The sequence below is a fragment of the Rhinatrema bivittatum genome, chromosome 2 (genome assembly GCF_901001135.1).
Source record: "Rhinatrema bivittatum chromosome 2, aRhiBiv1.1, whole genome shotgun sequence".
Classification (NCBI taxonomy): Eukaryota; Metazoa; Chordata; class Amphibia; order Gymnophiona; family Rhinatrematidae; genus Rhinatrema; species Rhinatrema bivittatum.
The window spans coordinates 71,949,195-71,974,344 of NC_042616.1; the positions used below are offsets into that span (position 1 = coordinate 71,949,195).

The 25,150-nt window shown below is 46.4% G+C and overlaps 1 protein-coding gene across 7 annotated transcripts in view; it reads right to left on the reverse strand.

Moving 5' to 3' along the window:
- The window catches only part of NKTR (natural killer cell triggering receptor), a 369,410-nt gene that overhangs the window by 30,810 nt on the left and 313,450 nt on the right, over nucleotides 1-25,150 (reverse strand). For 6 of the 7 annotated variants that reach the window (XM_029588338.1, XM_029588336.1, XM_029588342.1 and 3 more), the window contains one exon: nucleotides 20,969-21,028. In XM_029588338.1, the coding sequence (XP_029444198.1) occupies nucleotides 20,969-21,028 (60 nt within the window). The remainder of the gene's footprint in view (nucleotides 1-20,968; nucleotides 21,029-25,150) is intronic. The other variant, XM_029588337.1, reaches the window with a different exon arrangement.

Consider the following 25,150-nt stretch of genomic DNA (forward strand, 5'->3'; position numbering starts at 1 on the left):
AAAGGCTGATTCGGGTTCCAATTAAGATGCTTCTTCTATAAATGAGGCAGCACTTTCTAAGGCACCTTCCTGAATATGCTGCAACAAGTGCAAAACAGATCTTGCCACAATACAGCTACAAGCAATTATCTGAAGTACCATACTGGAAGCTTCAAAACTTTCCTTTAAAATTATCTTCCTGTCCTATGGGGAAACAGTGTCCCCCTTCCACAGGGATAGAAGTCAATTTGGCCACTGAGCATACCAGCACATCTACTCTAGGAAAAGCGCTTACCTGTAACAGGTGTTCTCCTAGAACAGCAGGATGTTAGTCCTCACAGATGGGTCACTTCATCAGATGGAGCCCGGCACGGAAAACTTTTGTCAAAGTTTCCAAAAGCTTTGACTGGCACACTGAGCATGCCCAACATGCCACTATCTGTGCATCTAAGCGAGGTCCCCCCCTTCAGTCTCGTGGAACAGCAAAAATATGAGCAAAAAATAAAACAAAACGCAGGATGACCTAACTCTGCGGTGTGGTGGGCGAGTTTCCTGAGGACTAACATCCTGCTGTCTTAGGAGGACATCTGTTATAGGTAAGCAACTGTGCTTTCTCCTAAGACAAGCAGGATGGTAGTCCTCACAGATGGGTGAATACCAAGCTCCAGGCTGCTCACGGCAAGAATTAAGACCAGTTACCGAACAAGGTGCCAATGAGCACAACAACAACTGCGGTGCTGTTGGTCAGCAGGGGGACAGCCTGGTTCCAATAAGGGGCCTTAGGTAGGAAGAGTTGGGTTTAAACCTGGAAGAGATTGCAAAGGACAGATTGGCCGAAGGCACTGTCTTATCGACCATCCTTGTCCAAACAGTAGTGGGCAGCGAATGTGTGCAGGGAACTCCACATCACTGCCCGGAAAATGTTTCAGCCTCCAAGATGAAGGCCCGCTTGTGCATAGCAGAAGGCAATGCAGTCTGCCAGCCAATTAGATAGAGTCTGTTTACCCACCGCAAATCCTAGCCTGTTATCAAAAGACACAAAGAGCTGAGTGGATTGCCTGTAAACTGCTGTGCGTTCCAAATGGAAGGCCAGAGCCCTCTTGCAATTCAAAGTATGAAGAGCTTGTTCCCCTGGATGGGAATGAGCCCTCGGAAAGAAGGTGGGCAAGACAATGGACTGATTGATGTAAAAGTCATTCAGAACCTTAGGCAGGAACTTGGGGTGCGTAGGCAGGACCACACGACCATGAAAAAACTTTGTATATGGCGGGTATGTAACCAAGGCCTGAAGCTCACTAACTCTACGAGCTAAAGTGATTGCCACTAGGAATATAACCTTCCAGGTGAGGAACTTTGGTTCGCAGGAGCGCAAGGGCTCAAAGGGAGGATGCATGAGCCGCGCCAGGACAATGTTGAGGTCCGAGAACACAACAAGAGGCTGGAAAGGGGGCTTTAGTTGAATCAGACCCCTCAATAAAGCAATCTACGATAGGCTGCACCAATATGGATGTACCAGCAACATCCCAGTGGTACGCACTAACCGCACTTAGATGAACCTTGACCGAGGTGATTTTAAGGCCAGACTTGGAAAGGTGCCACAAATAGTCCAGGAACCTGGGAAGGGAGCATGTGAATGGATCTAAGCCATGCCCCGCAAACCAGGAGGACAACGCCGACGACATTCAGTTCATCATACCTGTCACCAACTCGAAGACGCTCTTCGCACAGCTGCCAAACACCTAACCACAATTAGAAACATGCTCAACAAGTTAAAATTATGCCTAAACATGAATAAAACTGAATGTATCCTCATTGGAAGAAACGTCTCAGACCAAACCATCTCCCACAACTCTCTTCTAATCAACAACATCTCCATACCTCTAAAAAGCTCAACAAAGGACCTCGGTGTATGGATCGATAAAGATCTCAACCTAAAAACATACATAGCAGCCAAAACCAAGGAAGGTTTCTATAAACTTCATGTACTAAAACACCTAAAACCGCTCCTCCACCATCAGGAATTCCGAACAGTACTACAATCCCTGATCTTCAGCAGCTTAGACTACTGCAACTCAATGTTATTAGGTCTCCCCAAATCCACCTTAAAACCGCTACAGTTACTGCAAAATGCCGCTGCAAGAGTACTGACCGGAAATAAAAAATCGGATCACATCACCCCAATATTAAAAAGTCTACACTGGCTACCAATCATTCAGAGAATTGAATACAAAACCCTGACGATCATCCACGACGCATTACACAATACAGTTAACTCCGCAGTCAGTAAAATGTTCCACCCCCACAAACCTCAACGGAACACCAGAACTTCTGAAAAACGTCTACTCGAAATACCCACATATCCCATGGCTAAGCTTACTAACACCAGAAATAGAGCTCTCTCCATAGCGGGGCCAAAACTCTGGAACGCCCTACCATGCTACCTCACCACTATCATCGAAAATAAATCATTCAAAAAAGAACTGAAAACCTGGATCTTCAGCCAGACTTTCAATGATGATTTAAGCAATCCACAATTGTGATGCCTTAAGCCTCCCATCCTTCTCCCCTCTTCTCTTCTCCGCATACCTACCCCTTCCTCCTTCCATTGCCTACCCCATCCCCCCCTTTTTTCCTTCTTTTCCCATTCATACTTTCTTGTATTCAGAGCACGAGTTTGTATATACCTTCCTCGTTTTTCGTTTCTATTTTCATTTTCGTTATTTGACTTAAGTTATTTTTAGTCATTTCCTGTTACAACCTACTCCATATGCTATTTGCATATACCTTTGTTTCTCAAATTGTTCTATGTATCATTGTTTCGTTTCAATGTAAACCGGGGTGAAGGCATGTGCTAAACCTCGGTATATAAAAGCTTCAAATAAATAAATAAATAAATAAACCCCTTCCATTTCAGCTTGTAAGACTTCCGGGTGGAAGGCTTTCTAGAAGCCACCAGCACCTGGGAGACGCTTTCCGAGGTTAAGGGTCTGAAGTACTAGGCGCTCAACATCCAAGCTGTCAAGGCTAACACCCAGAGGTTTGGATGGCGCAGAGCACCCTGGTTCTGAGTTATCAGATCAAGTGCGGTCCCAACCTGATGGGATCCCTGATTGATAGATCCCGAAGGTCAGGGAACCAGACCTGCCTGGGCCAATAGGGCGCCACTAGGATCATGGTCCCTTGTTCCTGCTGAAATTTCAGGAAAGTCTTCAAGAGGAGGAGAAGAGGAGGGTATGCATACAGGAGACCCTTCCCCCAATGAAGGGTGAAGGCATCGGAGGCTGGACAGCCTCTCCCCTCTCCTCCAACAGTGAGCAAAAATTGCTCACGTTGTAGTTGTACGGGGAGGCAAAGAGGTCCACATCAGGGGTTCCCAATCAGTGGAATATCCGGGCTGCCACCTCTGGATTCAGGGACCCCTCATGCAGCTGAAAAGAGCGGCTTAGCCAGTCTGCCAGCATGTTCAGAGTCCCAGGCAGGTACGCTGCTCGCAGCGACAACCTCTGCGACAGGGCCCAGGACCAGATCTGTACTGCCTCCTGACAGAAGAGGAATGACCCAGTGGCCTCCTTGCTTGTTGATATACCACATCGTGGCTTGGTTGTCCGTCTGAAACAGGACTGCCATGTTGGACAAATGGTCTCGGAAAGTCCAGAGAGCGTAGCGAATGGTACGAATCTCTATCTGGGAGAGTGCTTCCTGAGCAGACCAGTGACCTTGCGTGTGGAGGCTGTTCACATGGACTCCCCAGCCCTGAGGGGAGTCATCGGTGGTAAGCACCAACTGAGGCTGGGCAGCCTGGCAGGGCTCCAAATTGGAGAGATTGGCAGGGCTCCAAATTGGAGAGATTCTCCCACCAGGACAGAGACCTTCAGAGGTTGTGTAACGGAGACACAGGCCTCGAGGTCCTGGGACGCCTGCTGCCATTGCAACTGCAATGTCCACTGTGCCCTGAGTACGTGAAGGCGGGCTAACGATGTAACATGTACTGAGGCTGCCATGTGGCCCAACAGGAGAAGTAGTAGGCGGGCACGTACACTCCGACTGCTGCACATGAAGGTTGCCAACAAAGCTAGGGCAAGGGCCCGATCGCGTGGCAAGAATGCTTACGCCTGCACCATGTCCAGCCTGGCTCCTATGAAGTCCAGCTGGGGAGACGGGCAGAGGTGAGGTTTTGGATAGCTGATAACAAAACACAAGGACTGTAGCGTTTGCATCGTCAGGATTAAAGTGTCCACTGTTCCCATGCGTGATTCGCTTTTCACCAACCAGTCATCCAGGTTTGGGAAGACATGCACCGCATGGTGCCTGAGATGCACGGCCTCCACTGCCAAGCACTTGGTGAAGACGCGAGGAGCTGAGGCCAAACCAAAAGGCAGCACCCTGTACTGGTAGTGAGCCTTCTCTACCACAAAGCGCTTATACTTTCTGTGCCTGGGGAAGATGGCAATGTGGGCGTAGGCTTCCTTGAGATTGAGGGAGAAGAGCCGTTCTCCTCTTTTGAGGAGGGGAATCAGAGTGCCCAGAGAAACCATTCTGAATTTTTCTCGTGCGAGAAATCTGTTCAACGCTCTGAGATAGAGGATGGGGCGCAAGCCCCCAGTTCTCTTCGGTATGAGGAAATATCTCGAATAGAGCCCTCGGCTCTGCTGAGGACAAGGAACGGGCTCTACCACTCCCACCATGAGAAGGGCGAACAGCTCTGTCTGAAGTATGACCTGCTGGGCGGACAAACCCCAGGATGGACATGGCGGAGAGTTTTCTGGATTCTTCTGAAATTGAGACGATAGCCCTGACGATCCGAAGTGATAGCTGCCCAGTGGTAGGCAAAGTAAAGAAGTCTGCCTCCCACTGGGGGGATCTAGTGTCAACGGTGTGTCTTGCTGGCTCGTGCTCCCTTGCCTCCAGTCAAAAGCCTATAGCTGGGACCTAGGTGCTTGCTGTTGACGAAAACGGCCCCTGGAGCTAGGCTTGAGAGTCTGAGAGGCGGGGGGGGGGGGGGGGGGGGATAATATTTCCGCTGCCGGTAAAAGGACTTCCTGGAACTTGGCCTGGAAGATTTCCTGGCAGAAGATGGAGGGTCTGAAGCACTAGCGGAGAGTTGTTGAAGGGTTTCATGGTATTCCTTCAACTGAGTTACCGCATATCTCTGACCTTATCCCCAAAAAGGTTTTCACCCAAACATGGGAGGTCAGCCAACTTCTCCTGCACCTCTGGTCAAAGGTCGAAAGCATGGAGTCAGGCCATCCTATGGGTGCTGATGCTCATGGTGGCTACCTGGGCAGCTGTTTCAAACATCGTAGGTGGATCTCACCTCAGTGTTTTCCAGTTTCCAGACCCTGCTGGACCACGGCAGAGAACACCTATTGAGGTTGCGGCAGGCATTCTGTCAGTTCCTGGACCTGTTTCCACAGGTTTCGGTTGTACTGGGGCATGTACAACTCGTAGGAAGCGATAAGGGCGATGAGCATAGCGCCCTGAAATTCTTCCTACCCAAAGCATCCAGCTCCCTATGTTCTCGCCCCGGAGGGGCAGAGGCATGTGTATGGGAGCATTTGGCTTTTTTGAGGGTGGACTCCACAACTACAGACTGATGAGAGAGATGACGCCTCTCAAAACCCAAGGCCTACTTAAATAGGTAAGTGGCATCCGCCTTCGTATTCACTGGAGAAATGGAGATCGGATATTCCCTCATCTGGAGGAGACGATCCTTAAAGATGTCATGGATGAGGACAGCCACCATCTCCTTAGGGGCGTCGACAAATTGGAGGACCTCCAACATTTTATGTCACGCATCTTCCTCTGTGAGAAGCTGGAAGGAGATAGCTTCGGCCATGGTGCTGACAAACCCTGAAAAGGAGAGGTCCTCCAGAGGGGCCGATGCCTTTCCTCCAGTGGAGAAGGCTCTGACAGGGGGTCGTCCGAGATCTTGGAAGAAGATTCCGAATAATCATCCCCCCATGGGTCATAAGAGCCTTCTTTCATTGCGGGACCTGTGCGGGTGAGGCCTGTGTAAATCCTTGGCCTGGGCTTCGAGGGCCTTGAAGGCACTGAAGGAACAGATGGTCCCATCAGAAACGGGGGGGGGGGGGGGGGGGGGGGGGGGGAGGCAGGGGGGCCACAGGAGGCCAGAGAGCCTAGGCAAAGGTTCAGGGAACAGAGGCTTTGGGACTGCGGCACCGGATGTGTCTTCCTCATCGGAGAACCAAATGATGGGGATTGCTCCTGAGGTAGGCATCGGTGGTTGCTGGGGAATCAAGGGTCCCTTGAGTACCGGCTGCGTTGGGAGGGAACCCAGGACAACATCCAGACGCTCGAGCAGGGGTGCTGAGATAGGTGGAGGCGGTTCTGGCACCGTTATGGGGGCCTGTGGCGGGGGCGACAGAGCTCGGAGCTCCGCACTCTGCATCCTGCAGTCTAACTCCTCCTGAAAGTCCTGTGAGAACAGAACTGAGGGAGGGGGACAAGACGTCACTAGTGCCCAGCACCGATATCGGTGGGAAATGCCTGGAACTCCCGGGTTTATCGGAGAATGGGGCCTCTGTGCCATGGGGTTGCTTTGGTGGCAGTATGGCAGCCGCCGGTACCACACCAGAACTGGAGCCATGCACAGACAGCAACCAGTGTCGATGCTTGCGGGATTTCCAATTGGTGCTCGGTCCAGTCTTTCCCTGGCACCAGGGAGGTGGAGGATCCCGATGTACTGGAAATCGGCGAAACCATGGAGGAGTGGTCAACGTCCCCTCGGTCTTTAGAGATGATGCCGGGGGTGTGGAGAGGGGGAGTGTATCAAATTGGCTCCCCTCGACCCCTGGGTGTCGATGACTCCAACGCAGGTGTGAATAGAGTAGACTTTTGAGACCAAAAAATTTCTCCATTTTATTGAGTCGAGCATGGCAGCCCCTGGGGGGTCACCTGATCGCACAGTTGACACCCTTGGACATCGTGCAATGCCCCCAGGCAGAGGATGCAAACCTCATGCGGAATAGTGATAAACAGGGTCCACGGGCATTGGGAGCACCGACGGAAGCCAGACATCACTATGAAAAACAGCCAGCGTGTGGTCAATGACCGGGGGCCACCGATAAGTGGGACTCCTGGAATAAACCACGAAGATGGAAGAAAAATGTTCATGAGAAGGTACACCAATTGCAAAGGGGAATCAATGATGGACCGGGAGAAAATTTGTGAATTTACCTGCAAAAAAGGCAAAAGAAGCAGAGCTCCAAAAAACTTCAAGGCAACTGCATCGTGGAAAAAGGCAGAATGAATGAGGACCTCGCGTGGACGTGCAGATAGTGGCATGCTGGGTATGCTCAGTGTGCCAGTCAAAGCTTCTAGAAACTTTGACAAAAGTTTTCCGTGCTGGGCTCCATCTGATGATGCTACCCATCTGTGAGGACTACCATCTTGCTTGTCCTAGGAGAATCTTAGTTTCTTTCTCACCTGAGAAACTAAACATGACTTCCTTTAAAATTAGCTTCTAGACACACCCACTCCAGATCAATGAGATCCTTATGAATGCTGGTCATAATGGAATCTTCAGCAGAGCTAAGAGACTCCTCTTTTTTCTTCTCTGCAATGTTCAGTACCCACAAGGATTGAGAAATGAGAGAAGAGAACTCCTCCCTGTGAAAGAATTGCACCTTGGAAAAGCCATTCTCCCCTTCTAGAGAATACACCCCTTTCTCGAAATCTCCTTTATACCTTCCCCTGAGTATCTTAAATTCCTCTAGGGAATTTTCTGATTTGGATGATTTACCCTCATCCATCTCTTTACTGTCCTCTCTTCTAAGGTTCTTCTTTTCAGTCCCTCCTAAAACCCCTTGTGGAGAAGGAAAGAGTGGAGTGGATCCTGGGATCAAACTCTATCCCATATAGAATGCTTGGTGAGTATATTAAGAATTCCTGGGAAACTGAAGCCCAGGTGGATGCAGAGGCTTGTAACATCGAGAAGGAAGGTGTTGTATCCTTCTAGTGGTCACTGTCCCAACAAATACCTGTTCAGCTTATGTTCTCTGAGACAGAGAGGGAGCTCTAACTTCCCATCTCCATAAAACACACCCAAGATTATCACCATTCCTGTCTCAGTCTGAGTTTTGCTGGTGAGAACTAGAACATCGGCCAGCCCGTCAATGCAGCCCCCACATCCCAAAATAGCAGAATAGATGCTTTTAACTGCCCCCCTCTTTGTACAAAACCCTGAAGGCTCCTCCAGATTGAAGTTGCTGCAGATTTTGGTCTTTTTGCCATGATCAACCGATGTAGCCATGTTCCTCTCTGCTCCTCCCACTGAGATAAAAACTCTGCCACAGCCTGAAAAACAAGTCTGAGTGTTTGACTCCCCCAGAGAACCATGGTCTTTCCCTTGCAGCAAGCAACAGAAAACAAATGCCCTTTTTTTTATCAACAGAATAAGGGGAATCAAATGAGGAGGGGTAGCCAAAGAGGGGGGAGAAGGACTAGTTGCAAACCTTATCCATAGCCCACTCCGGAAATAAAACTGGAAGCCCCATGGCCTAGAGCGATGTTCAATTGAGGGAGGGAGTACGAGGCCTTTCACCTCAGGAGCTGCTCTTCAATTTGGATTCCTTTTTGTTCAGCCTAACAACACCTCAGCTCAGAGAACAGGATGTTCATCTACCATCTGCTGGAGAGATTCAGAATACTGGCAGGCTGAGGTCAGCAAGAGAGTTTATAAGAGGTGATGTTAGTGAACCTGTTAACCTCTTTCTTTTTCTGCTGGTTGGTGAGCATAACCCATTCATGTGGAGTTATCTAGTTGGCTAATGAGAAAACTATCTTTTCTGTTACTATCTATAAATTCCTGAACAAAGCAAAGGGTGGATAAGTAATGTGTTCATATTCCTGGGCTAATAACTGGTTGCTGCAAATTGTTCTGTAGGATGAGCTACATTTTTCTCTATGGTTAGCAAAACAAAGTCAAATCTATTAAGCTTAGATTGAATATGGATTTTTAGCACAAAGAGATTCACCAAGGCAAAGTAAACACTGAAAACATTTATGAGCCACTCTACAGAAGATTATTTTGCATTTTCTGCCTATAGAAAAAAATCTTCTGTCTGGTCCTTGGCTTCATATTATCTAGTCATGACCACACAGTGCTCTAGTTTAGGTTCCTCATAATACAAAATAAACAACTACTCTCAAACCTGTTTCCTATTACACAAATATATACAGAGAGGCAGATATTCATCGTCATTTGTCCAATTAAGTTCAGACTTAGCTAGACAAATAGTGGGATTTGAAAATGTTGACTGGCTCCGAGATAGCCAGATAGATGTTTATCTGGCTAGCTTGGAGGTGGGGCGGCGGTATTTCAGAGCAGAGCCAATTATCCGGTTAAGTAAGCTGCATAAACGCCAATTTATAGTGTTATCCAACTAACATAGCTTGATAACTTTAGGACGCTGAAGAGCAGTCCTAAAGTTAGCCAGATAAACTCATCTTCTAACTTTGATACAGCTGGTTATACTCACCAGTGCAAGGATGTCGCAAAGTTAGCTGGATACATTTATCTAGCTAACTTTGCTAGCCAATTTGAATATGGACCTCATATTTACTTTTAAAGACCAAGATGCAATTTAAAGTGTCAGAAAGCCATATGGCAAATAGTAACACTCAACTTACATCAATTAAAATGAATTTATAATTAATGAAACACAAAGTAGACCCCATGTAATTCTGCTGGATCCTTGTGAGCTACCGTATCAAAGATGATCTCTTGCAGATTAATTAAATCCAGTTTGTATAAGGTTATTTGTGACCTGGTTACACACATAGGTGCTCCCAGAGGTTCAGCAGAATTGCAAGACAACAGAAAGAGTTTAAAAAATGGCCAGCCTGATGGATCTATAGAAGTTGTATATGCTGTCAGGTGGGATGCTTGGCTTTGATTCTTTGACCCAGGTTGGTTCATCAGGTGTAAAGGAGAATTCAGGTTCCAGGAAGGATTCTGGTTGGATGCATATTATGTTCCCAAGGGAGGTATGGTCTGTGGCCTTCTAAAGCCTCTTACTGTGATGGGTGGACAGAGGTTTTGTAAGGGGAAGAATGGGAGCTGGAGAACAAGAGTTGGTAAGGAAAAATGAGGAAAGAATATCTGGGAGAGAGAAGGGACAGAAGAGAGATGGAAATAGCTGGATAAGAAGAGATTGCCTTGGTGAGGAGGAGAGTGGGGCTTAAAAACAGAGAACCCCCTGTCCCTCTCAAGTAGGTCCAAATGAAAGCTCATAGTGCTGTATACCAATTGGGATAGGTTTCAATTGAAGCTGCTAATGTATAGGGGCAATTATGACTTTAAAATAGAGTTTTTAAACTAATAGATAATACTTAACATACAGACTTTTGAAACTACATGGAATATGAAAGTACAGTTTAACCTTTACAGTCAAAACCGGTAATCCAAGTTTGAGTTAAAATATATTATTGAGCAGGGATTAATTTGTGGGAGAAAGGCCAGGAACGCAGTTCTATCACTTCTTTTCAGGCTTGAGGGGTAGAACAGCAAGGGTATACTTCCCCAGCCCTTCTCCTCTAGGGACCCTGCAGGGAGAAGAAAAGGAGGCGGCGAGCCTAGATCACAAAGACAACAGCCATTTTGCTCCCTATTTAGCCCCTCCCTCTTGTTTTTCCTTCCCTATCTCTCCTCCTGTATTGCAGGGAACTGCAGGGAAAGGGGCGATACTGAAGCAGATTCTGTAGAGCAAATAACAGACACAAAAAGGTGCTCAATTTAGTACAAGTTTGAAACTTATAAGCAGTACTGCCAAATATCAAGGCTTCAACCCTAGTCTTGATGAATGGCTCTACTGCTCTCAACTTCCAAGCTTGTACTAATCTAACCCCTTTGTGTGTTCATTACCAATGGCTTAATTTCTGGTAGAACAACCCAAAATGGCATTCTGCCATCTTTTTTTCTGGGACCTGAGAAAGCAGAGCAGAGCTGGCAGTGTATATCAATTCTGGCTCCCCTGAGGATATAGAACAGAGCTAGCAGTTGCATGGATTATTTATGGCCCAGCAGCCCTTGGAGGAAGCAGAGAAGAACAGAGTGTTGGAGCTGCTTACCCTGAGACAAGGGCCATTTCCCAGCACAATTTAGGAGGCTGTCAGGGACAACAGCCAACTTAAAAAAAAAAAAAAAAAAGACGGAGTGATTACCTGTCAGCCCACTGCTTCTGCTACTCCTAGGTGTGCTGCCTTCCTGCTTTATCATCCCAGGCCCTGCCACCTCTGTTTTTGGTGACCACACTAGTGAGGGCGAAAAGGCCAAGAGAGTGAATGAGGGGATGTGGTGGTAGGGTCGACAGTGATGGGATTGGAGGTGGGGAAAGCGAGTGAATTAAGGGATGTGGGAGGGCAAAAGAGTGAATGGATTGGAGAAGTTGTGGGTTGTGTGGGGGAGGGGGAAAAGAATGAGTCAGGGGATCAATGGTGCTACAGAATGTGAGAGAGGGGATCGGAGGGACTATCAGATGTAAATGAGACGATCAGAGCGAGGGGCAGCCTGAGAGGTGATCAGGAGAGGTGGTAAAAGAACTGGGTAAGGTGGGGGCGGGGGGAGGAAGGAGATAGAAGAAAAGTGAGTGAGGAGAGCATATGATGTTGCTCCCTTCTTTCCCCTGCCCCAAGGAAGCAAAGATTAGGCCATGCTTTTGAATTCCAGGCCACTTACCCCTATCCAAAGAGTCTGAGGACAGCGGATAGTGCCAAACAGTTGGTTCCCACCCCTCTAAAACAGAGGTGAACCAGCTGATTCTTGTCTGAGAGGAGGCTTGTACTTTACTGGCTCAGGGAGAGGAGAGTTGCTGGAGAGGGTGATTTTCCAGGAAGAGGAAGAGCTCAAGGATTACTAGGGGTAGGGGGTTAGGCTTAAGGGCTTTAAGACCCCTGGAGGGGGGTGGGGAACAAGGACCACTGGGAAACTGCATGACTGTGGCTGGCTGCTCAGGATCACCAGGGCAGAGAGGACGATGGGGTTAGAAAAAGCCCCATTCACTCTATCCGCTTTCTCCTTACACCAGGGATCCTGCATCCCCCATTCTCCAGCCATCCTTTACCTACCAGTGTTCATTAAGCATGTTAATAGAATGAAGAATGTGCTCAGGTATATGTGAGAGTTACACCTGGCCCTGTCTCCCCCTTAGGATGGGTCTCACCCAGTACTGGCCACACCCATCTCACCCCCCCTCCATAGTTCCCCTTACTTTTTTGTCTACAAATTAAGCCCTGTTATTGAGATGTTTCAAAGCTTTTGGGAGAGTGGAAGATGATATAACAAATGTTATTTTAAAATGCACACTCAGGCAAAGAAAAAGCCAGGCTAGTCACAATCTGTCATTGCAGACTGATGTACAAAAGCAACCCATAGTTTGGAAGCCAGAGTAGGAAAAAGTGACACCATGATCAAAAAAAAAAAATAGAAACTTCTGAATTTATGTTAGGATTTTGATGCCTTAACGGCTTACACTCCAGTACAGATGACTCTAACAAAGGGAGAACTGGAGATAATTCATTGAAGTAGAACCTGAGAAGTTCATTTTATGATTTTTATTATTTCATTTCAATAAGTTGGAGCCAAATGTATGCTTTGAACTGAGAAATTATTATTTACCTGATAATTTCCTTTTCTTTAGGACAGTCAGATGAATCCAGAATAAGTGAGTTATGTACCTCTACCAGCAGATGGAAACAGAGCAAACTGACATCACAGTATATATATATACACCCCTGCAGTGACATCACCTTGCCAGTATTCTCTTCAAAAGCAACTGTGCACAGACTAGCAAAAACTTGATTGAACAGATAACCATTTCAATACTCAGCCAATAGGCAACACTGAGCTCAGACAAGAAAGTATTAACACTAGTCTAGGGACTGGATGAACAATTACCAGTAATCCCTATAACTCATAGCCATGGAGGAGGACCATAATACAACCATTTGACACAAGGGAGGGAAGCTGGATTCATCTGACTATCCTAAAGAAAAGGAAATTATCAGGTAAGTAATAATTTCACAATTATTAGCGTCCAGTCAGATGAATCCAGAACAAGTAGGATGTACCCAAGCTATTCCCGAATAGGGCGGGAGGCTGCCCACGGTCCAGTCAAAACCGCATGTGCAAAGGCTACGTCCTCTCAGGCTTGCATATCCAGATGATAATACCTGGAAAAAGTGTGTAACAAGAATCAAGTTGCAGCACAGCAAATGTCGACAGGAGACAACCTCTTCACTTCTGCCCATAACATTGCTTGAGCTCTAAGGGAATGAGCCCTGACCTGAGTATGTAACAGCTTCCCAGCATCAACGTATGCAGCCATGACTACCTCCTTCCAGGCCAGCTCTCCCTGCCTAGTACTGCTTTGAAGAACAAACAGGTGATCTTGTCTTCTGTAAAGGCTTAGTAACCTCCAGATACCGGACAACATCTCTTGACATCCAAGTGTTGCAACAGATGATACTCCTCTACATCTTTCTCTTTGTCCAGAGAGGGCAGGGAGATAGACTGATTCAAGTGAAAGTCAGTGACCACCTTCAGTAGAAAAGAAGTTACAATATGCAGCTGTACCGCCCCAGAGTCATCTGGAGGAATGGTTCCCAGCAAATCGAGGCCTGCAGTTCTGAAACCCTACGTGCAGAACAAATTGCCACAAGAAACAGTTTTCAAGGTCAGTAACCTCAAGTTCAGGTTATGCATTGGTCTAAACGTAGGGCCCACTAAGAAATCCAATACCAAATTAAGACACCATAGGGGCACCGGAAACTGCAAAGGATGGTGAATATGTTTCACTCCATTCAGGAAATGGGCCACATCAGGAAGAGCCAACAAGGATCCACCATTCATCTGACTTCTGAAACAGGCAAGAGCCACTACCTGTACATTTAAGGTATTGAGGGCCAAGCCTTTATTCAAGCCATCATGCAAAAATTCCAAAATGAGCGTGATCTTGACCGAAAAAGGAGGAGTACCTCGATCTTCACACCAGGCCTAAAACACACACCAAACCCACACATAGGCCAAGGAAGTGGATAACTTTCTAGCTCTTAGCAAGGTGGAAATCACTGCCAAAGAGTTTCCACGTTTCTGCAAGTAAGCCCTTTCAAGGGCCATACTGTAAGGTAAAATTGAGTCAGATCTTCATGAATAATAGGACCCCGCTGCAACAGATCCCTGTGTGCTTGGATGCCGAAGGGGCAATTCTGCCAGGAGCTGCAGCAGACCTGCATACCATGGTCTCCAGGGCCAATCTGGAGCAACCAAAGCACCATAACTTTGTGGCACTTGATCCTTTGGACCTACCTGCCCAACATGGGTGATGGAGGAAAGGCGTACAGCAACTTGTCTTCTGCACCAGGCCATCTATCCCAGACGACTTCGGATCTCTCCTGTGGCTGAAGAACTTTCACACTGCGAGAAGTTGACAGGTCTAAAAACGGGAGTCCCCAGCGATCCAGAATCAGCTGAAACACCTCGTTTGATAGCGCCCATTCTTCTGAGTCCAGACTTTCCCTGCTAAGAAAGTCTGCTCTCACGTTGTCTTTTCCTGCGCCCGGCAACGATCCGCTCTACCTCCCTCCTCCTCTGCTGGGGCCGGCGCGGCCCACTCGGGGCAAGAGCCCGCTCACCCCGATCGGTGAGCCGTGCAGAGGAGGCACCAGCGGCAACGAGAAACAAAAATTTAAAAAGCTCCTATATCGAATAGGAGAGGGCAGGAACAAGAAACCCTGACGCCACGCGGTGAGTGCAGCCGCGCCCCCGGAACGGCAATAGGCCTATCAGAGGGCAGCTAGAAGCCCTTTAAATCTAAAATCCTCCCGGCGGCGTCCCTCTCTCGCCCTCCTGCGCCCGGCAACGATCCGCTCTACCTCCCTCCTCCTCTGCTGGGGCTCGCGCGGCCCACTCGGGGCAAGAGCCCGCTCACCCCGATCGGTGAGCCGTGCAGAGGAGGCACCAGCGGCAACGAGAAACAAAAATTTAAAAAGCTCCTATATCGAATAGGAGAGGGCAGGAACAAGAAACCCTGACGCCACGCGGTGAGTGCAGCCGCGCCCCCGGAACGGCAATAGGCCTATCAGAGGGCAGCTAGAAGCCCTTTAAATCTAAAATCCTCACGGCGGCGTCGCGCGCACGAAGGAGCGCGACCTAAGGGGCCTGCCCCTTAGCGCGCCCCTTGGAGTGCCCCGAGGCCCAGGGCCTACGCATTCACAAGTGACACGACATAGAACCTTTATGCCCAACTGACCTCCGGCTCCCAACTGACCTCCGGCCTCTCACGCAACAATAACACCGAAAGACAACCTGCCGAGAGAAAGAGCCGCAGCCATCCCTAGGAAACGGGGTAAGACTCTCTCCAGAATTCTTTTACACTCTCCCAAACCCAAACTCTCCCAAACCCCGACGGACCACGTGGATCGCCCCTTCTACATCTCAAAATACCCACTCCACAACCAACGACGCAGACAATCACAAACCCAGCATCCACCCAACAACGCCTGACTCAGACAGCTTCTCAGACAACCCCACACGCAGACAACGTTTCAGGACTCCAGCATCCACTCAACAACGCCTGACAGACAGCTTCTCAGACAACCCCACACGCAGACAACGTTTCAGGACTCCAGCATCCACTCAACAACGCCTGACACAGACAGCTTCTCAGACAACCCCACACGCAGACAACGTTTCAGGACTCCAGCATCCACTCAACAACGCCTGACTCAACAACTCAACAACTGACTCATCCACTCAACAACTCTTGTCTCAGACAGCCTCTCAGACAACCCCACACGCAGACAACCTTTCAGGACTTCAGCATCCACGCAACAACGCCTGACTCAGACAAACAAACTCCTCAGACAACTCCACCATCTTCGCAAATGATGCCAACATTCAATACAAATCAAGCTTCCAATATGCATCCTACCTTCCCAATCCCAATCCTATATCACTGCCTCTCTCAGAAAAGAACACCAACCAGTCAAACATACCATCGTAACCTAAAATCTCTCACACCAATCCTAATCACTCCGATAACCCAGCTCCTAGGACTTACTCTATTTACCCTATCACTATTCAATGCGCAATCCTTAACCAAAAAATCACTAATCCTCAACGACTACCTCAATGACTCTAAGCCGGACATCTGCGCAATAACGGAAACCTGGCTGAAATCCTCAGACACCGCAATAATAAACCAACTTCCAACGCAAACGTACGACATATTCTCTCTTCCCAGACTGAAAAAGAGGGGAGGAGGAATCCTCCTTGCAACTAAAAAAGACCTCAGGTTCTCACACCATCCGGTCCACTCCGACACCAAGCTTGAAATCAGCTTCTTCACATCACACCAACTTCAAATCCTTCTCATCTATGCCCCCCCAGGACTATTAGAATCTGATGTCTCACCCTTCATCGAAATAACCACTACACTCATCAACCTAGACACTCCAGCAATAATATTAGGAGATTTCAATCTCCATATAGACAACCCTTCTCCCTCACCAAGCTGCCAAACACTGCTCCTAGCCCTCTCAGCTATGGGCTTCACCCAAACGGTTAACAGTCCTACACATAAAGCAGGTCATATGCTGGACCTGATCTTTATCAACAAAGGCATAAAATCGTCCTCCCCGCCAAAAAATCTGAAGGTACCTTGGTCAGATCATTCCATGATCTCCACATCATTTCAGCTGGAAAATTCGAGTGCCCCTAATACCCCATCACCTTCCTTTCTCTACAGGAAAACTTGCCAATCTGATGAACTCACCAAACAATTAACCAATCACCTCACAGATATAGTCCTCTCAGATCCCAACACGGCCCTACGCTCCTGGAATGCAATCACAGAAAACATAGCCAACAAACTTTGCCCTCTAACAACTAAAAAATCACACCCAAACTCCTCCAAAAAACAACCATGGTTCACTAACGAACTCAGAAGGCTCAAACAAAATTTAAGACAAAAGGAATCCAACTGGAGAAAAACCCCAAACGCCAACACACTCTCAACTTACAAATTCACGCTTCATCAGTACAAGGCCTCCACATACAAATCAAAGAGAGACTTTTATGCTTCTAAAATCCACAACTTGGTCTTCGACGCCAAAGCCCTATTCAACTATGTATCCACCCTCACCCAAATACCCTCTCCAGAGTGCCCTAGTAACCAAGCTCAATCTAAAGCTGAAGAACTTGCACTATTTTTTCAAAATAAAATCACGAATCTTCTGACTCAACTTCCTTCCAAAATCGCCCCCCTTCCATCATCTCTACTGCCTCCCATCAAAAACAATCACCTCGAATTCTTTGAACCTACCACAGCTGCCGAAATCCAAACTATCCTTAGAAGAATGAAACCTTCTTCGCACCCAGCGGACCATATCCCTACCAAACTTCTTCTTTCAATCCCAGACACTATATCCAAAACACTGGCAGACATCATCAACTGTTCACTCTCTCAAGGTGCCTTCCCTGAAGACCTCAAACAGGCCTCTCTCAAACCACTCTTAAAAAAACCAAACTTGGAACCAAATGACCCTAACAATTACCGACCTATAGCCAATCTTCCTTTCATTGCCAAGATTATGGAAAGGCTGGTGAATTCCCAATTATCAGACTACATTGAAGATAACAAACTGCTATACGCCTCGCAATATGGATTCCGCAAGAACCTAGGCACAGAATCCCTCCTCACCTCCCTCACAGACCTCCTTACTCTTGGCATAGACAAAGGACAATCCTTCATATTGGTCCTTCTAGATCTTTCAGCAGCCTTTGATACCGTCAATCATTCTATTCTCTTAAACCAATTATCTACAATAGGAATTTCTGGATTGGCACTCTCCTGGTTCAAATCGTTTCTCACTAACAGAGGTTATAAAGTTAAAATCCAAAATAAAGAATCATCACGTTTCGACTCGACCATTGGAGTCCCTCAAGGCTCCTCTTTATCCCCTACACTCTTTAATATTTACCTCATGCCTCTTTGTCAACTCCTCACCAACCTCAACTTAAATCACTTTCTTTATGCAGACGACATACAAATACTGATCCCCATCAAAGAATCTTACTCAAAAACACTTGATTTCTGGGAGTCCTGTCATCAAGAAATCAAAAACCTCCTCAACAGCCTAAATCTGGTACTTAACTCCAATAAAACAGAACTATTACTCATTTCTCCGGAGAACAACAATCCTTCAACTTGTCTTCCAACCAACCTACAAACTACTCAAGTAAGAGATCTAGGTGTTCTAATTGACAATAAACTAAACTTCAAAGCCCACATAAACAAAACAACCAAAGACTGCTTCTATAAGCTGCATGTTTTAAAAAGGATAAGACCCCTCTTCCACACCAAAGACTTCAGAACCATCCTCCAAGCTCTCATATTCTCCAAATTAGACTATTGTAACTCTACGTTACTTGGCCTCCCCTCCTCCTACACCAAACCGCTCCAAATGGTCCAAAATGCAGCAGCCAGACTACTAACACACACCAGGAAGAGAGACCATATCTCCCGAGTCCTAAAAGACCTCCACTGGTTACCAATTCATTTCAGAGTAATTTACAAATCTATCACCTTAATATACAAAATCATTCACCATCACACTACAATTGACCTACAAATTCCTTTACGTCCACACATATCCACAAGACCGACCAGAGAAGCTTACAAAGGATGCCTCATTGTTCCACCTACCAAAACCACTAACCACAGTACCTTAAGACACCGAGCCTTCTCCACAGCAGGCCCACAATTATGGAACACTATCCCACCAGATCTCAGAAATGAGCCATGCCTCCTAACTTTTAGGAAAAGACTTAAGACATGGCTGTTTAGGCAAGCCTTCCCGAACTCCACTTTACACGCCAACCATTAAAGACTCCACTCAGCAACTATATATTTCGGATTATGTATATATACTGTACTATTGTATATAATTAACCTCCTCTTTCTCTCTCTATTTTTCCTCCTCCCAGTTTACAGCCCCTGTTAATTGTAACTGCATCTCTTCATCACGTTTAGTTATGATCTTGGTTTGTTCTTCACACCCCTGTTTCATGTAAACCGGCATGATGTGAACGCTTTCATGAATGCCGGTATAGAAAAACCTTAAATAAATAAAATAAATAAATAAATAAATATGCAAGGCTGAGATCATCTGGAGATGTAGTTCGGTCCATTCCATAAACTGATCTCTCTCCTGCAACACTTGTTGGCTTTTGGTTCCTCCCTGCTGATTTATGTAAGCCACAATCATTGCACTGTCCGCCATTATTTGGATCGCTCGACCCTGCAGCCTGTCAAACTGCAAACATGCCAGTCGGACTTCCCTGGCTTCCAAACGATTGATGTTCCAGAGAGACTCTTTTGCATCCTAGCACCCTTGTGCAATCATGGAGGCTTGCATCTGTCGTCAGTACTTGCCAGTCTGGTGGCACCAGGGAAATTCTCTTCCCTGGCACTGATCCGGCTGTAGCCACCACCGCAGATGGGAGGAGACCTCCATTGGCAGATGGAGTCGAATTGAATAGTCCAGAGACTGCGTGTTCCACCAAGAAAACGGGGATGCATACGCGCTCTCGCCCATGGTACCACTTCCAGGGTTGCCGCTATTAAACCAAGTAACTGCAGGTAGGACCATACGGAAGGGCACAGAGTGTTCATCAACAGACATAGCTGTGCCACCAATTTCTGAATATGAGCTTCCAGCAGGAAAACCTTGCCCTGCTTCGTGTTGAACTGAACCCCAAGGTATTCCAATGACTGAGCAGGCTGAAGACTGCTCTTGACCAGGTTCATAATCCAGCCAAGTTCCTGCAACAGGGAGATCACCTTGCAGGTCACCAGGCGGCTCTTCTCCAGTGACTTGGCTCAAACCAGCCAGCCGTCCAAATACGGGTGTACTAGGATCCCATTTTTTCTCAATTCTGCTGCATTACCTTGGAAAAGGTCCTGGCAGTGGTAGCCAGACCAAAAGGCAGTGCCCGAAACGGATAATGGCGTCCCAGAACTGCAGAAAGCATTGATGCTCTAGTCGAATGGGAATGTGAAGATACGCTTCGGACAAAACCAAAGAGGTCAGAAATTCTCCCGACCGTACGGCCATTATCACAGAGCGCAAAGTCTCCAATCGCACAGCAACGCTCATCTTATGTGCGCAGATAAGCGGACAGCCACTTAAGGTGCTGCTTAACTTGGACGCAAAGACTATTAGGCCTGCCTAAGCATCCAAAAACTGGATGCACAGCAAGATGCACACATCGAACAGACTATCCTGTAGATTGCAGTCAAAAGAAAGCGCTCAAAATGCCGTTGAGGCCCACCATGCGGTGTGCAGCAAAAAAGCCTCAGAGCAGGGCCTAGCAGAGGCTGCTAAACCCATCAGGTTGCCCATGTCCCTCGACCTCCTACAGAGCAGGAAGTCGGAACGGCATGCCGAGCACAGACTATGGGGAAGGAGGAAGCCCTATAGCAAAAAAAACCTCCTTCTCTGTCTCTCTGTGTTATTTTTTTTAAACTTAACCTGAGCTCAGCCTTACCTGGCTGAGTACACAGATGGTCTCCGGCTGTGGAGGGAGAAGGCATTTGACGTCACTGCCGTGCTTGGCTTCCTGTACCTGTTGCCTTTCAGCTGCTTAACAGCTAAGTCCATTCTCACTGCAGGAGAGCGGGGTGAATTTAGTTTCCTTATTTCTCCTTTTTTAAATCGAAGCAAGCCACAGTAGGGAGGATGCACGTCTACCATCTGCTGGAGATGGAGAATACTGGCAGGCTGTCACTGCAGGGTTATATATACTGTAACGTCAGTTTGTACTGTCTCCATCTGCAGGTAAAGGTGCATAACCCACTTGTTCTGGATTCATCCGACTGGACGCTAAGAAATCAAAACTTTTTACTTTTTTGGGGTATTAAACATCTCAGTTTTCTATCTCAACAGAATTAAAATACCAAGGTCATACCTGGATCTTCTATGATGACCAGAAGAACTGCTCCTAGATCGACTTCTACTGTATGTTCTACTGTAAGCAAAGGGACAGAAAAATAAATATAATTGATGGCTAAATTTAATTATCTTAAAAAGAGTTCCCTTCTCTGCATTTTCTCATTAGAACACAATTCATCATAATGAAGCTCAAGGCGACAACTGTTTAAAATGTATCAAAGTTTGAATGTAGGAACAATGCCACAGTTCAAATGAGTAATGCCAAATCTATTTCAGGTTTTGGAAAGTGGTGTCTGGTGTACTTATTTATTTAAAAAGATTTATTCCTGTTTCATCTAAAGTTTAAAGTGGGTTACTGTTATGGATTTAGAGCCCCATGACATGATAGAAAGTGGTGGAGAGGCAATGAAACACTTTTTGACATGTCACACAATAAGTCATTCTTGTTATAAGTTTTTAAATCGTTTATAATTGCTAACAAATAACATAACTCTTGTGCTTTGAATTTGCTAGATAGGCAGACGCCATAGAAGGAGGAAAACTAGATAGAAATGCTGTATTAGAAACATGATGGCAGAAAAAGGACACGACCTATCCAGTCTACCCATCTGTCCAATTAATATAGCATTTTAATTCTCATCACATCTTTAGAGATCTCCTGTATTTTTCCCATGCTTTCTTGAATTCAGATACTGTTCTTGTCTCCATCACCTCCACTGGGAGGCTGTTTCATGCATCCACTACCCTCTCTATAAAGAAATATTTCCTAAGATTACTCCTGAATTTACCCCCTTTTCACCCTCATCTCATGACCTCTAGTTCTATAGCACACTTGCTACTGAAAAAGGCTCACCTCCTGTGCATGGAAACATTTGAGATATTTGAATGTCTCTATCATATCTCCCCTATCTTGCCTTTCCTCTCTAGGGTATACATATTTAGATCTTTACACTCATATGCTTTAGAATAAAGACCACTGGCCATTTTATAGCCACCCTCTAGACTGACTCCAACCTATTTATATCCTTTTGAAGGTGCGGTCTCCAGAATTGTACACAGTATTCCAAGTGAGGTCTCAGCTTTCCAAACTTTTCATGTTGGTGACACACTTTTTAGACAAACATAATTTCGGGACACAGTAATTAGTCTACAAGCAAACCGGAGGTTAAAGGTTAAATGAATGAAATGTATTTCGACAATTTATGTATGTTTCCTTAAATATATACATAATAAAATGTTTCACAACACAACATATCTTGTGAAAACCTTTCGTTTATATTAAAAATATATAATATTCCAAGATTAATGTTATTGTTATAATTTATGAGTAACAATAATAAAACAAAGTTTTTGTGTTATTCAATTTACCTCTTTAATGAGATATATGAGCTTGATGGGATGAACACAGCGTTTGAATATTTGGTGTTAATAAAAAAGTCCAAAGGGTCTTCTGCGTAATTTTAAAAAACTGGCCAGTTTCACACTATAAAATTATTTGATAGCCTCATTCAACTAATTCTATATGGCTATGAGAGTGAAATCTGGAATTTATAGGAAGGGACAGAATGTCAATATAAATCCTGAACCTCCAGTTCTGTAACTCTGTGCATCCACTGAAATTCCCCCAAACAATGGAGCTTGGATGTTTCCCTTACAGCTCATCATACTAAAAGGTATTTTCAAATGCTGGTGTCACTTCACAGTAACAGCAGCACAAACACCTTCCACTGCCAGGCACATTGTGAACTAAAATAAAACCTCGCAAAAAAGACACTCAAAGTCTATACTGCAATCCCATTGTAACATAACAGTAATAACACCAAGGACTCAAACAACAATAACCCTACCTGTGAAAAAGCATGGGTAAATATTACACTGGGTCCTAGAATACCAATACACCACCTACTGAGGAAACAAAACAAACCCGATTGCTATAGATCCCTATGCTAGCAGAATCTCTCATCATGGTCACACACACAGAGCAGAGACAGACCCTCACCAAATACAGAATACAAAATAAAGGAGCACAAATTAGACAAAAACTGAAATGGAAACTCCAAGAAGCCAGACTCTGTGTATTAACAATGGAAAAACAGAACCACCATTCCTCATAAAACAAATAAAATCAAGAAACATAAAGCATCAGTTATAATAGTAAAACCATACTAATAAAAGAATATTTTAAAACTACTGATAAATAGAATTTCTATTAATTAAAATCATATACATTTTTTACAGTTTCCCAGAGGTTATCCTCTCTCACACAGACTCACATGTCCATTCTCTCTCACACATACACTGTCACATACATACACATTCATGCTCTTATACCCACCATAACCTCTCGCTCTCACAGACACTGACACACTCTCAGGCTCTAAGAAACTCTCTCCCCCTCCACACACACCCCACACACAAACTCTTACTCCCCTGGATTTTCTCATACACACTCTCTCTGGCTCCCTCACATACACACAAACACACACACCCAGGCAAGTTCCCAATCATTCTCACACAAACACACACACCCAGGCAAGCTCCCAGTCATTCTCACACACTAAAACTGACCCCCAGACAGGCTACCATTCATTTTCACACCACTCCCTCACTATCCCCCAGGCAGGCACCCATCCATTCACACACATACACCCCCAGGCAGGCACCCATTCATACACATGCACACACTAAAGGCAGACCCCCTCTCTTTCTTTTGCCAGCAACCTCGGAGCCTCTCTCATTCCTCTGCTGCCACTGATGCCGCATGGCTATTGGGGAGGCGCTGATTGCTGCTATTGGCACTGAAGCCCATTCTGCTGCCTCCTCTGTGCAGGCCCCATGGGTTTCCACTTCCTCCATGTTGATCTCGTACATTGTGAGATCCGCATAGAGAAAGTGCTACTCTTGACATTAACAAAGATTACATGTGCCAATCAGTAAAAAGTAATTTTTTTTTTTTTATTTTTTTTTTTTTACCTTTGCTGTCTGATCTTAGTTTTCTAATCGGTTGGTCCCAGGCTTTTTTGTTCCACCTCCCCTTTCTTATTTTTTTGCCAATTCATTTCATATTGTCTTTTTTTCTATTTCTTTTCTCTCCATCTATCTTCTTCTCTCAAACATACAGTCAGGTTCTCATTCTCACATGCTTGCTCTCTCTCTCACACACACACACAGGCTCTCACTCTCACATGCTCTCTCTCTCATACAATCATTCATACACAGTCTCTCTCTTGCACATGCTGTCTGACTCTCACACACCCAGGCTCTCTCTCACTCCCACATGCTGTCTTGCTCATGCACAGGCTCTAACTGTCACATGCTGTTTCTCTCACACACACACAGGCTCTCACATGCTGTCTCTGCAAACATTGAGGTCCTCACTCCCACACCCAATCTCTCAACTCACACAGGCACCCAATCTCTCAACTCACCTCATACACGCACACAATCTCTCAATTCAGCTCATACAGGCACCCAATCTCTCAACTCAGCTCAGCTCATACAGGCATCCAATCTCTCAACTCAGCTAATACACGCACTCTACGGGCCCTCAGCCTCTCTCTTACCTCTGGGCCTCCTCTTCACGGGTCGCTGCAGGATCAGCTCTGCAGTGGCCCTGATCTTCTCGGGCCGATCGCGGCGACTCTGATCTTCTCGGGCCGATCCGATCTGCGGTGGGGGCCCTACTACCGGGCCTCTTCTCGCCCGCTGCAACAACGCGGCTCCTCTTCTGCACGCGGCTGCTTCATCTCCTTCCTGCCCTTGCGGCTCCGGCAACATTTTTCTTCCGGGGCCGCGTGGGCAGGAAGGAGGCGGAGCACCTGCACGTTTAGACGTGCCCTTTTTCTTCGGGCCGTGGTGACGTGAACTCACCACGGCCTTACCAATCTTCCTGCTGTGTGTCTGCGGCACACAGCACAATGATTCTTCACTGCTTAGCCGCCAGTGGGATGAGCTCCACCGGCGGCCGCATTGGCTCCCACTTGCTGGTGTGTCACGTGCACCGGGCTTGCGTGACACACCGGCACACCTCAGGCGACACACTAAAGTGTCGCGACACACACTTTGGAAAGCTCTGCACTAGGGGCTATATTACTTCCCTATGCAGCCAAGAATCTTTCTGGTTTTTACCATTGCATTATTCACCTATCTGGCAAACTTAACATCAGATACAATTACCCTCAGATAATGCTCTTCTTTT